Below are 14,795 nucleotides of genomic sequence, written 5' to 3'. Positions count from 1 at the left end.
GTAATCAACTGGCAGTGGATGAAAACCACTGGCTGAAATCTGGGATGGCATTAATATCATCTTTGCACAATGACAGCTAAAGAGCAAGAGCAGGAACAAGGAAGGGCTTCTTTGACCACAGAAGGGAAAACAACACCAGGATGCCCTGCACTGAGAAACCAGCACATCTCACTTGCCATCATCATCTTTAGCTAGCACTCACCTGAGTATGGGTTGTTAGCAAGGCTCCCATCTCTGCCTGTCAAAGTTGCAGGAGCCGGGAATGTAATTCCATAGTAATCCTTGGAAGAGACAACACCATTTATTAATAGTTGAAACTGGAACACAGCTGTACAGATCTTATGAACTGCCTACTAGACACAGAAGAAAATTCTAAAAGTAAGAACTCAAGGAGGTTTGACTGGAAGCTGACCTTACATTGTGCAGCAGAGCTGAAAATTTACCTGGATCCTCAAGCTAAAAATAAATCTACTTTATAGACACTTTTTGTGTTATACACAAATGTTTAGTCTCTTAATGGTAAGTTAAAGGCAATAACTAAGTGATTTCCCACACAGCTCCCAACTCTGAACTGTCATCTTCCAGTGAGACTGCCTGAAAGAGAACTGAGCATTGTGAGTCAAAGGCCTGGGGTCAGGCCAGGACTTTAATCACAACATAGATGTAAGTCTAAGGGGTTTGCCCTTGTACCATGCCCTGTGTTCTGAAAGTGGAAATGTCAGCTACAAAAACAGCAAAAAGATCAAAAGAGAGAGAAAAACAGTTACTATTGGATGACTGGAAAATTTATTTAAACTACTTTACAGGAGATCTCAGGTCATAGTCTCCAAAGTAGGGTGTGTATCCCAACCTATTGGGTCGCAGGAAGAAAATGGATTTCATACCTTTGATAAATATAACTGAAGAGAATTTTAAAACAGTGCTTGTTTAACCTTTCTCTCCTTTTTTCATTTTTATCTTTGTGTATGTTCTATAATATATATATTAGTACAGGGGTATAGGTATGTAATTCAGAAATAAAAATATACGGAAGGTGAGTACTCAAATTTTTTGCTGATAGGGGGCATAAAAAAGGTGGAAACCACTGCCTCAGATCATTCTTCTAGGTCTTCTACAAGAAGGTAAGCAATACTAGAAAGCTTACACTTTGAAATGACAGGACATGCTAGCAAAACCAAAGCAATATTTTGACCTCAGTTTGGGAGAAAAGGCAAGAAGTTTGCCCTTCTCTCTCTGTGTGAGCTCCATCTGTGGGTCTGGTAATCTTTTTTTTCCTCCTAATTTTCATGTTCTACTCCTCACCACCTCCAATCCAGAAATAAATAATGCTTTAAGTAGTAATGTATCAATTTCCACACATTTTAAAATACTGAAAAATCCTCCTCCTTTATCATACAACTCTCTGCAAATGCCATAGTGCCTCAAATGTTTTCTCAGAGTGGACAGCAATCTCCACCTTGCTTCACTTCTGTGCATCCCTTCCCTGTCTCCTACACCCAATCCTCCATCACTGAACACAAAATAGTGTGGCAAAGTTTTAATATTGTAGGTGCTTTCTGTAACTTGTAATGATGCCATTATATGCCATCAACCTTTCCTTGCCTGGTAATTCCCCCCCTTAGGAACTCCAGCACAAATCACTTGGCAAAACACAACTAAATTCACATTAGAAGTCTTAGCAGTTTACTCAAAAGCAGCACTCTTACAACCTTCTGATGAAAATGCCACAAAAAGAAGATCTAGAGAAGAGATGTGAACACAGTTCAGCTGATATGAACTGGCACACTAACATTTTCCCCCTATACGAACTGAACAAAATATAATCAAATCTGCATGAGAAGAAAGTGTAAAGGTAGCAGTTATTCTCACTCCACCTCGGCAGGGGAAAACCACATCAGTACTGAATATCCTACTTGTGCATACACACATTCAAACCAAAAACCCGTTAGAAAATACAAGTGCAAGGCAGTTATGTCTGCAGTTCATGCCTGCCCAAAGGAAAACATCAGGGAAGACACTCTGTTCTTCAAACGTCACAGGTATCTCCTGACCTACAAAAGGAGAAGCTGTCAAAGCCAAAAGTGAAATATCAGAAATAGGCTCAAAAAGTGAGCAGAAAAGGATGAAAAAAGAGAAAGTGATGAAACAAAACAGATTTAAGTTCCGCCCAGCAGCTCACTGGGTACCACACACACCAGCTGATGCATTTGTAAGGTCTTTGCAACAGATGAACAGAGAAGACAGCATATCCCAATGTAATGTACACCAAAAGAACCCAAACAACAAAAAAATCCACAGTGAGATTTTACAGAAGCACATTAGTTGAGTTAAATTAAAAAAAAAAATCTCAGGAGATAATCCCAATCTTGCTTTATCAGCAACCACGGGGATCTCCTGCTGCTGAAGTTACACAGGAAGCAGTGACGACTCACATTTGGAACTTTGCCCACTTTCACTTTTCACATTAGGTGGACTGGACATGAAAAAGAAATATTCCCACCTGTTCCTGCCCCCACACCATCTAACACAGCCACATTTTCACAAAGAATTCACAATACAATTAAAAAAACCTCCAAAATCCAGAAAGGACAAACATTGCATAAATAGTTGACAAAAAACCCTTTGTGACATCTGTGTATTTATTTCTAATTACCAACATACCAAGGGTAATTAACTCTGGATACAGGGGTATGAGAGATGGCTCCAAAAATATCATGCAAGATTTTGCAGGGAGAGGAAAAACTCTTGTACTAGCAAAGCTGCAGGTACCACAGAAAAAATAAAAAAGTATTAAAATATAAATACATATAAACAGAATTTAAAAAGACTGAGAGACTAACAATATTTGTCAATGAAAAATATAAGAAAACGCTAATTAACACGCAAAATAAACATTATATATGAATAATATTAGAGCATGCAATAAGAAAAAAAATAGATGCTGGTACATAGAGAAATTTTTAAATAAACCCCCAAAAAGGGCAACACACGAAACAGATGAAAAGACAATCCTGAAACACATCCCTGGCACAGCCAGCCGGAAAACTTCTGCCACGCTTTCGTCTCCTGTAATAGCTCAGTAACCAGGCTTCCCCCTGGCAGCAGCCCAGAAAAAGCGTCAGCTCCCGTTCTCACAGCAGCGTCCCCTCCTTCCCAGTGACAAGCACCAAGGTTCTCAGAAGAAAGCAAAAGGAAAAACAAAAGTGAAAACGGAAAAGGGAAATTATCAGAAGATGGTGATGAAAGGAAAGCCTGGACATGGGCATATAACACTGCACAACCAGCAGCATCCCAAGCAAAGCAACCACGACTACCGAGCCAGAGCAGGCTCCTGCACAGTGCCCGAAGCTCCACCATGGCTGCACTTGGATGCGCACAGCCCCACCGGTGGCACAGCACCCTGGCACTGCTGCTCCTCATCGTGGCTCTGGCCACCGGCCTCCCGTGCCACCACCTGCGGACCCATGATCCTGGGAATGCACTCCAGCATCTGCAGGACATGGCTCCAAGAACGACACTGTCCTGCAATCTCCAGAAGCCGCCTTTCTTCCCCGCCAGCCTGCTCCACCACAACCTGCAGCCGCACCAAGCCGCCACCACCGCCCTGCGCATCCTGCAGCACCTCTTCCACACCCTCAGCTCCGACAGCACCCGCCAGCACTGGCCCGGCCAGGCTCGCAACCACCTCCTCAACAAGCTGCAGCACCACATCCACCACCTGGAGCAATGCCTCCCCGACAACGCCACGCCCTTCAAAGGACCACGCAACCCGCTGCTCGCCATCAACAAGTACTTCAGGGACATCCACCTCTTCCTGCACGCCCACAACCACAGCGCCTGCGCCTGGGACCACGTCCGCATTGAAGCTCTTGTCTGCTTCCAACACGTGGACAGACTCATACGGCAAATGAAGCACCAAGCTGCTCTGGACCCCACTAAGTCCACGGATAGCAAACACCCATCCCCAGACAGCACCAGTGGCCACAGATGGAGCGGTGATGGCAGCAGCCCAGGCTGGGATCACCTGGGACCAGTCACACCTCCTCCGACTGGTGAGCTGATGGGGAAAGGGGTATGACCGTGGTGACACTGGGGTCAGTCTGTGGCACAGCCCACACCCAAACTACAACCACTGGAGAGGAGGGAAGAGGAAATTTCTGTGCTACACTTTCATAGACACCTGCGAAGTACTGGGGATATGGATGATATTTATTACCTGTGGAATTACTGCGTTCATCCAGACTGTAACCTCACCTGATGAATGGGAAGGGGATCATGGACAGTGGAGAACTACGGTGGGACTCTTACTCCAATCACTATTTGTTACAAAACTGTGTTTACTTACTTATTTAATAATTAATGAACTTAGTTGTTTATTTATTTATTTATTTATTTACTTATTTATTCTTTTGTTAGAAATAAAGACTTTTTGTAAAAGCAGAAAAGAATGCAAAAGCAAAGCTGCGGTCATTGTGCTTCATGCTTATACCTGATATGCAAAGATACCAACTCCTCAGACTGTGAGGGAATCAATCTCCCTCCTGCAGCCCATCTTGCCAATGCCTCCTGCCTGGGTTGAAGGCTATGGACAGCAGACCCTTCTCAGGGAATGCTGCTCCTGCAGCCCCCAGGCATTTCTTACAGCTGCCAGACCATTGGGGCACCCATTTGCCCCAAATGGCATGATGCCTGCCCTGCACACTTCCTCCTCTTCCACCACCACGCTCTCCCTTCTAGACCCTCCAATAATGCCAAGACATGAAAGCCACCTCCAAGCCATCATCCCACCACAACCATTCTGCAATGCCACAGCACTGCGTTGGAAGAAAGAGGATGGCATAGACAAGGTGCACCTCAAAGAATCAAGGATGGGATCCATAAAGGTCTGCAGAGATTTGGACAAGGAACAGAACTCCAGTGCTACCAACTCCACCCAAGAAACATCAAAAAGACACAAACCCACAGGAGATGTCCAGAACTGCTCAATGCTTTGCTACAGCCACCACAACTGGTCCAGGATGCTCCTGCCTGTGCTTACATCCCAGTGGCTACGGGCACCTGCTGCAGTACAAAGAGCACATTATCCTTGTCCTTCTTCACCCCAACATATCATTAGCAAGTAAAGAGATCCATCACCTGAACACCCTCACTCAATATGGTCCAACCCAACGAGCACCGCATCTGTCATGAAGGAAACTGCACATGCATCACCAGCACCAGCTGCTCCTTCACCCTCCAGCCATCAACCCAGAAGTATCTCCCCAGGTCAGCAGCTCTGGCCTCCTCCTGCATGGGACAAAGAGGTTGTTTCCTGTGCTCAAACAACCTCCACCACTGCATCACTGCAAGGACACTGCTCCGTGGAAGCACAAATCATCACTTCCCGTTTAGCTGAGTGAGAAGAGGACCAAATTCAGAATCATAGAATCACTAAGGTTGGAAAAGACCTCCAAGATCATCAAGCCCAGCCTTTGACCAAACACCATTAAGCCATATCATGAAGTGCCACATCTACTCAATTTTTGAACACTTGCAGGGGTGGTGACTCCACCACTTCCCTAGGGAGCCTGTTCCAATGCTTCCACTTCTTCAGTGAAGAAATTTTCCCTAATATCCAATCTGAACCTCCACTGGCACAACTTGAAGACATTTTCCTTTCCTATTGCTAGTTGCTCGGAGAAAAAGCTGATTCCCACGTGGTTACAACTTTCTTTTAAATTGTTGTAGAGAGCAATAAGGTTCCCCTGAGCCTTCAAAACTTGCCGAGCCTATACTAAACTTGCCCAGTTCCCTCAGCTGCTCCTCATATGACTCACTCTACAGACCCTTCCCCAGCTCTGTTTCCTTCTCTGGACACACTCCAGCCCCCTCAGTGTCCTTCTTGCTGTGAGCAAACAAAGCTGAGCACACATTCCAGGTGTGGCCTCAGCCGTGCCCCCGGCCCAGGGGGACGGGCCCTGCCCTGCTCCTGCCGGCCCCTCCATGGCTGACACAGGCCCGGGGCCTTTGGCCTCCTTGGCCCCCTGGGCACACCCAGCTCCTGTCCAGCCACTGGAAACCAGCACCTCCAGGGCCTTTCCCACTCAGCAGCTTTCCAGCCACTGTCCCAGCCTGGAGCTGCAGGGGGTTGTTGTGACCCAGGGACAGGACCCAGCACTTGGCCTGGTTGAACCTCACACAATTGGCCCCGGCCCATGGATCCAGCCCGTGCAGATCCCTCTGCAGAGCCCCCCTGCCCTCCAGCAGATCAGCACTCACACCCAGCTTGGCCTTGCCTCAAACTGACTAAAGGAGCTCTTGATTCCCTCACTCAGATCATCAATAAAGATAAAAAACAGTACAGTACAGAGCCCCCAGTACAGAGCCCTGGGGGACACCACTACTGACCAGCTGCCTGCTGCAAGTAATTCCATTCACCAGCACTCTCTGGGCCAGGCCAGCAGCCAGTTTTTAACTCAGAGAACAGAGCATCTAAGCCACAAACAGCTGGTGTCTCCAGGAGAATTCTATGGGATACAGTGTCAAAGACTTTTCTAAAGTCCTGGAAGTCAACATCCCCAGACTTTCCTTAATCCACTAAGAGGGTCACTGTGTTACAGAGGGAGATTGGGTCGGGCAGTAATGCCTTTCACAAACCCATACTGGCTGGGCCTGATCCCCTGGACCTCCTGTAGGTGCCATGCGATGGGCACTCAAGAAGATCTCCATGGCTTCCCCAGCACTGAGGTCAGGCTGACAGGCCCAAAGCTCCATGGATTCTACTTCTGACCCTTCCTGAAGACAAGCATTACACTGGCCACACTCTAGGTGCCTGCAGCCTCCTTGGTTAGCCAGGACTGCTTTTAAATTATGGGGAGTGGCTTGGTGAGCTTTCCACCAGCTCTCTTATATATTCAGGTACACAGCAGGACAAGGACCCCTCAAGATGAAACTTCCATTTGTACCACTGTCCTCCTGATGCTCCTATCCCTGTGATGTCAGGAATGAGGACCTCATTGGTTCTGTCTTTTCTGAGGCAGCTGAAGGAACTAAACCACTTTATGACAAAAACAGGAGCGGTGGTGATGACACAAGCTGGAATACAGGGAATTCCAACATGAAAGAAGAAATGCATTTGTGTTATTTTTTGTATTCAGGGGATACAACACTAGAATAGGGATTAAAGAAGATGAGTGATATCTGTTCCTGAGGACATATCTAAAAGCATCACTGGATGCAGGTTCTTCTGATACCACCTCCACTCAGCATCACACAGCACTTGGGATATCCAGGGCAAAAAAACAAATTAAAATTAATTTAAAAAATCTTTTATTGTTCAAAAGCAACAGCTTAGATGAGATTTCTTAAGCTCCATCACAATGAAAGTCAAACCTCAAAAGGGAAGCAAGACACTGCAGAAGTTTCATCAACATTCAGTGCCCAGGTGCTTAGACCCAGAGCCACCTCCTCAACTTAATGACTTGACAAACTCCTGAGGTCCTTAGAAATAAACTATTTTACAACTGTATCAAAGACTAAAAAGAAAGAATTTATTCATATGAATACAAAGAAAACAACCATATGGTAGCTAAAAACCCAGAAAAACCTAATGGAGAACTACAAAAAGACTTAGTAAAGTGTCCCAGGTAGAATGGAAGCTTTGGACAACATTTATCAGGGAAGTCTTCCCATTGAGGTTCAGAAACTATCTCCTTGCTGGCTGAACTCCTTCTCAGAGAAGTCTGGAGGCAGTTTAATACAATCCTAGTCTCACACTAGGTACATGGTTCATCTCTCATAATTTATATAACAGTAATTGAGTCTTTATACAAATTTGACCTGTAAGATTATGGATATATTTATTTAAAATTTATAAAAGAAAAACATTTATATAGGAAAAAAATTATTAAATTTCTAAAAAAAAAATCATCATGACAATATCAAAGAATTTTAATCAGAATTATCTGTGACACATTACAGACAGTTGCAACTACTTGTAGAGTGCTCTACTGCACCAATCCTTCAAAACCCAGCTTAATAATAAGCTAGAGAACAATGCAATTAACCCAATGACTACTGTTCAGCCTCAAGCAATAACCTACAGATATGTCCCCACTCAAGGGAGGAATATCCATGCACATGAGTAGAAGGTCTGTTCTGAAAAACCCTACAGGTGGGGTGTAAAACTACAATTTTAAAGAATAAAACGATTGATGCTAATGCAATAAAAGCTGTGACAGCTCAATCAGCTAAGTAACTAATTAGAAATGTAACAGGTACTTCTTAGTAACTTATAAAAACCACCACTTCCTTTTTTCTACACCACGATTAAGCCAGCATGTCCTGACCAGTGCAATTATAGGTCATGAAACTAAAAATCTTCAAAATATTTGACCTTCAAGGAGATGAGTGAAAGTCACTTTAGAACTCTTCAAAACAAAAAACTCTGTTAATTTCCCTGCCCAACATACCACATACAATTAAAGAAAAAAGAAAAGCCCAAGATACTATGATACAACTGATGCAGAGTGTCCTCTTATGGGCAAGAAGGGAAATTCAGCAAATCACAAGAGGAATAACAGATGAACCCAGAGAGAAAGGAAAACCACAAAAAACCCACAACATCATAGCAACAAAATGATGTAGCAAAATGTGGGGATTCATTTCCCCACAATCAACACACGAAAACCCACATCCACAGACAAAAAGAGAATTACAACAACTTCCCAAGCCAAAGACACCCCAACAAAAACCTGGCCCAAAACCACAACAGCAACCAGTAGAGACAGGAAACCACAGAAGGAAACTCCGGACAACCTGAAAGCGATGAAGGGAAAGCTGCCTCGCATACAAAGCCGCGCACCCGGAGCCACCCCAAGCACAGCCACCAGCAGCACCAGCCAGCCTCACCAAGCTCCTCCTGCCCAGCAGCACCCAACAGCACCCACAGAGACTCACCATGCTTGCGCCCACAGCCACACAGCCACGCCTGCCGCACGCCGCCCCGGCCCTCCTGCTCCTCCTCACCGCTCTGGCCGGCACCCTGGCCTGCCAACACCTCTGGACACACGAGGACACCTTCCCCGGCGACGCTCTCCGCCTCCTCCAGGACATGGCTGTCGGCCACACGCAGCCCTGCCACCTGCCAGAGCCGCCCTTCTTCCCCGCCAGCCTGATCCACCACAACCTGCAGCCCCACCAAGCCGCCGCCACCGCCCTGCGCATCCTGCAGCACCTCTTCCACACCCTCAGCTCCAACAGCACCCGCCAGCACTGGCCCGGCCAGGCTCGCAACCACCTCCTCAACAAGCTGCAGCACCACATCCACCACCTGGAGCAATGCCTCCCCGACAACGCCACGCCCTTCAAAGGACCACGCAACCCGCTGCTCGCCATCAACAAGTACTTCAGGGACATCCACCTCTTCCTGCACGCCCACAACCACAGCGCCTGCGCCTGGGACCACGTCCGCCTCGAAGCTCGTGCCTCTCTACTGCACCTCCACAACCTCACACGCGCCATGCGCCGCTAGCGCCAACGCCCACCCGCCCAGCCACACCGACGCCCCAAACCCACCTCCAACCCCACGCCTCCTCTCACCTGGGACCGCTCACAGGCCCGCAACAACCGCACGGCACCCGCAGCCTTCAACCGCTGCGTCTCCAGCGATTCCGCTGCTCATACTGATATGGACAAAAGACCTTCTCCACTTATTTATTGACTTATTTATTTCATTTCTCTATTTATTCACGTATTTATTTTTCTACCTCTTCACTTATTTATGCCAGTCCAAATAAAGACTTATGACAAAACACTTGCCACTGCCTCTCCTCTCTCGAGCACTGCAAGCACTCTTTGCGCCAGGGGAAAGCCATCTCCGCCCAACGCCTACTCCAAGCCCTGCTGCAAACAGCCCCCGACCCCTCTTCTCAACGCCGCCTGCCCAAGCAGCAGCCCCTGTGCAAAAGCACTGCCAGCCTTTGGCCAACACCATGGCAGCACAAAAAGAAAAACACCCAAAGGCTGCTCAAGAGCACCGCTGCACCTCATCTGCTTTATCCATACCTTGCGCCATCCATCCATCCATCCAATCCATGGCCCTCTGACTCACAGACAACGACGTCATGCGGGACACCGTCAAGCACTTTGCACAAAGCCAGGCACACCAGGTCCCTTTCCTTGCCCCTCTCCACCACTGCTGTGGAGCCCTAAGCATAGAACAGCACCAAAACTGCCAGGAATGGTGATTTTGCACTTTGGAATGCCATGCTCCCTGTTCCCAATCACCTCTTGCTTTTCCATTGGCCTTAACATAGTCTCCCGGAGAAGCAGCCTCATCTTCTTGCCTCACACACAGCTCAGCCTGAATGCTCCGTACTTCCCACACTCTTCTCCTTTTCCCTTTCTAAAAACGGGGCTTATACTTCCCTTCTACCCCTTCTTGGGCATTTGGACTGACAGACACCAGCTTTCAAAAACGATGCACTGTGGCCTAGCAACTCCATCTGAAAGTTCCCTCACGACTCAGGCATTAACCTCTTCACGTGCCATGCACTCGGACACTAAGTTCAGGTTGCTAAGATGGTCTCAAAGTTGACCCGGCCCTACAGTGGCCTGGGGATCTCCATTCTTCAGGCGGGGCTCCCAGCACCTGCCACGCGCGACTTCAGCGGCATGCCTGGAGATCGCTGACGCACAAGGCTACAAACATCCGCTCCCCTCCACAGCCTCTTTGCCCCAAAAGTCTCCAACCTTCAAAGCCCATGCTGTGCTCCTAGCAACCATCCAACCATTTCTCCACGAGGCCATGGCAATCGTCCCCTTGCACATCTCTGCACAGCCCACATTCCTCCTCAGCGATCCCCAGCTTTTCTGCGCTTTTGGAAAGGCATCTGAAACTGCTGGCAAACCTTCGCTACTCCAGCCACAGAAGCCCAGCCCCTGCCCTCTTGCTCCCACGTGATGTCCTCTAGACCCCCGTGCCTCTTCAGAGCCATCCCCTCCAAGGACGCCACACCTCACACGGACCAACGAGCCCTGAACAGGACACGCTCTTGCAGGCGAGGGCTCTGGCAATCCCAAAACACAACCCCATTGCTTTCACGGGGGACAGTCCTCTTTGGCCCTGCGGCTGCCTCATCCACTGGGCCACGCATCTCCAAACCGGACCCTTGCTCCAGGGCCACAGCCAGCGGAGCAAGCACGACAGGAAGAGCAAAGCCCCTCCCTTGCGCCGCCTTCCTCACCTGCCTCGTTGATGGCTCCTCCCAAACACAGCAGCTGGAGCCCCTGCCTCTGTGCAAGGACACACTCAGGCCTCCAAGGCCCACGTGCACACACAGCCCCTTGAACACTGCCACTGCCTCTGGGCATTGAGGGGGAAACGCCAGCCCCCGCCCACTGACATCACCGCACATGCCTTGCAACCACAAAAGGAAAACAGCGGCTAAGATGAAAATAAAGGCAAGCCACCAAGTGAAAGGAAAAGTCACCACAGCCACCAGCAGGGCTTTGCGGGTGGAAAGCATGCTTGGCCACAAAGAGAGACTCAGCAGCACAGCACGGACCGCGCAGCTGGCCCGGCAGGTGAAGGGCAACAGCCAAGAGCCCACTCCGCCACACCTGACAACGACGCCTCCGAGACACAGCTTTCGCAAGGCCGGCACGCCGCTGCCACCACAATCCCCGACCACGGACACCCCGACCAAACACTTCCCCAAAACCTACACAGCCACCAGTACAGACTGGAAAGTACAGGCAGAAACTGCGGACAATCGGAAAGCGATGAAGGGAAAGCGGCCTCGCATACAAAGCCGCGCACCCGGAGCCACCCCAAGCACAGCCACCAGCAGCACCAGCCAGCCTCACCAGGCTCCTCCTGCCCAGCAGCACCCAACAGCACCCACAGAGACTCACCATGCTTGTGCCCACAGCCACACAGCCACGCCTGCCGCACGCCGCCCCGGCCCTCCTGCTCCTCCTCACCGCTCTGGCCGGCACCCTGGCCTGCCAACACCTCTGGACACACGAGGACACCTTCCCCGGCGACGCTCTCCGCCTCCTCCAGGACATGGCTGTCGGCCACACGCAGCCCTGCCACCTGCCAGAGCCGCCCTTCTTCCCCGCCAGCCTGCTCCACCACAACCTGCAGCCCCACCAAGCCGCCGCCACCGCCCTGCGCATCCTGCAGCACCTCTTCCACACCCTCAGCTCCAACAGCACCCGCCAGCACTGGCCCGGCCAGGCTCGCAACCACCTCCTCAACAAGCTGCAGCACCACATCCACCACCTGGAGCAATGCCTCCCCGACAACGCCACGCCCTTCAAAGGACCACGCAACCCGCTGCTCGCCATCAACAAGTACTTCAGGGACATCCACCTCTTCCTGCACGCCCACAACCACAGCGCCTGCGCCTGGGACCACGTCCGCCTCGAAGCTCGTGCCTCTCTACTGCACCTCCACAACCTCACACGCGCCATGCGCCGCTAGCGCCAACGCCCACCCGCCCAGCCACACCGACGCCCCAAACCCACCTCCAACCCCACGCCTCCTCTCACCTGGGACCGCACACAGGCCCGCAACAACCGCACGGCACCCGCAGCCTTCAACCGCTGCGTCTCCAGCGATTCCGCTGCTCATACTGATATGGACAAAAGACCTTCTCCACTTATTTATTGACTTATTTATTGACTTATTTATTTCATTTCTCTATTTATTCACGTATTTATTTTTCTACCTCTTCACTTATTTATGCCAGTCCAAATAAAGACTTATGACAAAACACTTGCCACTGCCTCTCCTCTCTCGAGCACTGCAAGCACTCTTTGCGCCAGGGGAAAGCCATCTCCGCCCAACGCCTACTCCAAGCCCTGCTGCAAACAGCCCCCGACCCCTCTTCTCAACGCCGCCTGCCCAAGCAGCAGCCCCTGTGCAAGCCCCTGTGCAAAAGCACTGCCAGCCTTTGGCCAACACCATGGAAGCACAAAAAGAAAAACACCCAAAGGCTGCTCAAGAGCACCGCTGCACCTCATCTGCTTTATCCACACCTTGCTCCATCCATCCATCCATCCATCCATCCAATCCATGGCCCTCTGACTCACAGACAACGACGTCATGCGGGACACCGTCAAGCACTTTGCACAAAGCCAGGCACACCAGGTCCCTTTCCTTGCCCCTCTCCACCACTGCTGTGGAGCCCTAAGCATAGAACAGCACCAAAACTGCCAGGAATGGTGATTTTGCACTTTGGAATGCCATGCTCCCTGTTCCCAATCACCTCTTGCTTTTCCATTGGCCTTAACATAGTCTCCCGGAGAAGCAGCCTCATCTTCTTGCCTCACACACAGCTCAGCCTGAATGCTCCGTACTTCCCACACTCTTCTCCTTTTCCCTTTCTAAAAACGGGGCTTATACTTCCCTTCTACCGCTTCTTGGGCATTTGGACTGACAGACACCAGCTTTCAAAAACGATGCACTGTGGCCTAGCAACTCCATCTGAAAGTTCCCTCACGACTCAGGCATTAACCTCTTCACGTGCCATGCACTCGGACACTAAGTTCAAGTTGCTAACATGGTCTCAAAGTTGACCCTGCCCTACAGTGGCCTGGGGATCTCCATTCTTCAGGCGGGGCTCCCAGCACCTGCCACGCGCGACTTCAGCAGCGTGCCTGGAGATCGCTGACGCACAAGGCTACAAACATCCGCTCCCCTCCACAGCCTCTTTGCCCCAAAAGTCTCCAACCTTCAAAGCCCATGCTGTGCTCCTAGCAACCATCCAACCATTTCTCCACGAGGCCATGGCAATCGTCCCCTTGCACATCTCTGCACAGCCCACATTCCTCCTCAGCGATCCCCAGCTTTTCTGCGCTTTTGGAAAGGCATCTGAAACTGCTGGCAAACCTTCGCTACTCCAGCCACAGAAGCCCAGCCCCTGCCCTCTTGCTCCCACGTGATGTCCTCTAGACTCCCGTGCCTCTTCAGAGCCATCCCCTCCAAGGACGCCACACCTCGCACGGACCAACGAGCCCTGAACAGGACACGCTCTTGCAGGCGAGGGCTCTGGCAATCCCAAAACACAACCCCATTGCTTTCACGGGGGACAGTCCTCTTTGGCCCTGCGGCTGCCTCATCCACTGGGCCACGCATCTCCAAACCGGACCCTTGCTCCAGGGCCACAGCCAGCGGAGCAAGCACGACAGGAAGAGCAAAGCCCCTCCCTTGCGCCGCCTTCCTCACCTGCCTCGTTGATGGCTCCTCCCAAACACAGCAGCTGGAGCCCCTGCCTCTGTGCAAGGACACACTCAGGCCTCCAAGGCCCACGTGCACACACAGCCCCTTGAACACTGCCACTGCCTCTGGGCATTGAGGGGGAAACGCCAGCCCCCGCCCACTGACATCACCGCACATGCCTTGCAACCACAAAAGGAAAACAGCGGCTAAGATGAAAATAAAGGCAAGCCACCAAGTGAAAGGAAAAGTCACCACAGCCACCAGCAGGGCTTTGCGGGTGGAAAGCATGCTTGGCCACAAAGAGAGACTCAGCAGCACAGCACGGACCGCGCAGCTGGCCCGGCAGGTGAAGGGCAACAGCCAAGAGCCCACTCCGCCACACCTGACAACGACGCCTCCGAGACACAGCTTTCGCAAGGCCGGCACGCCGCTGCCACCACAATCCCCGACCACGGACACCCCGACCAAACACTTCCCCAAAACCTACACAGCCACCAGTACAGACTGGAAAGTACAGGCAGAAACTGCGGACAATCGGAAAGCGATGAAGGGAAAGCGGCCTCGCATACAAAGCCGCGCACCCGGA

The 14,795-nt window shown here is 50.4% G+C and overlaps 3 protein-coding genes across 15 annotated transcripts in view; 2 read left to right on the top strand and 1 right to left on the bottom strand.

The window, feature by feature from the left end:
• The window catches only part of LOC129133239 (ubiquitin-associated protein 2), a 284,552-nt gene that overhangs the window by 7,889 nt on the left and 261,868 nt on the right, over positions 1-14,795 (bottom strand). For all 13 annotated transcript variants that reach the window (XM_077172311.1, XM_077172310.1, XM_077172314.1 and 10 more), the window contains one exon: positions 203-281. In XM_077172311.1, the coding sequence (XP_077028426.1) occupies positions 203-281 (79 nt within the window). The remainder of the gene's footprint in view (positions 1-202; positions 282-14,795) is intronic.
• LOC143692089 (interferon-like) lies at positions 3,356-6,802 on the top strand. Its single transcript, XM_077171638.1, has 2 exons — positions 3,356-3,922; positions 6,049-6,802. The coding sequence occupies exons 1-2, from the start codon at positions 3,356-3,358 to the stop codon at positions 6,283-6,285; spliced, it is 804 nt and encodes a 267-aa protein (XP_077027753.1). The 3' UTR covers positions 6,286-6,802.
• LOC143692088 (interferon-like) lies at positions 11,880-12,469 on the top strand. Its single transcript, XM_077171637.1, has one exon. It carries the CDS (start codon positions 11,897-11,899, stop codon positions 12,467-12,469), a length of 573 nt encoding a protein of 190 aa, XP_077027752.1. The 5' UTR covers positions 11,880-11,896.

Source organism: Agelaius phoeniceus, chromosome Z, assembly GCF_051311805.1.
Source record: "Agelaius phoeniceus isolate bAgePho1 chromosome Z, bAgePho1.hap1, whole genome shotgun sequence".
In the NCBI taxonomy this organism is placed as follows: domain Eukaryota; kingdom Metazoa; phylum Chordata; class Aves; order Passeriformes; family Icteridae; genus Agelaius; species Agelaius phoeniceus.
This window is presented reverse-complemented; position numbering and strand designations above follow the sequence as displayed.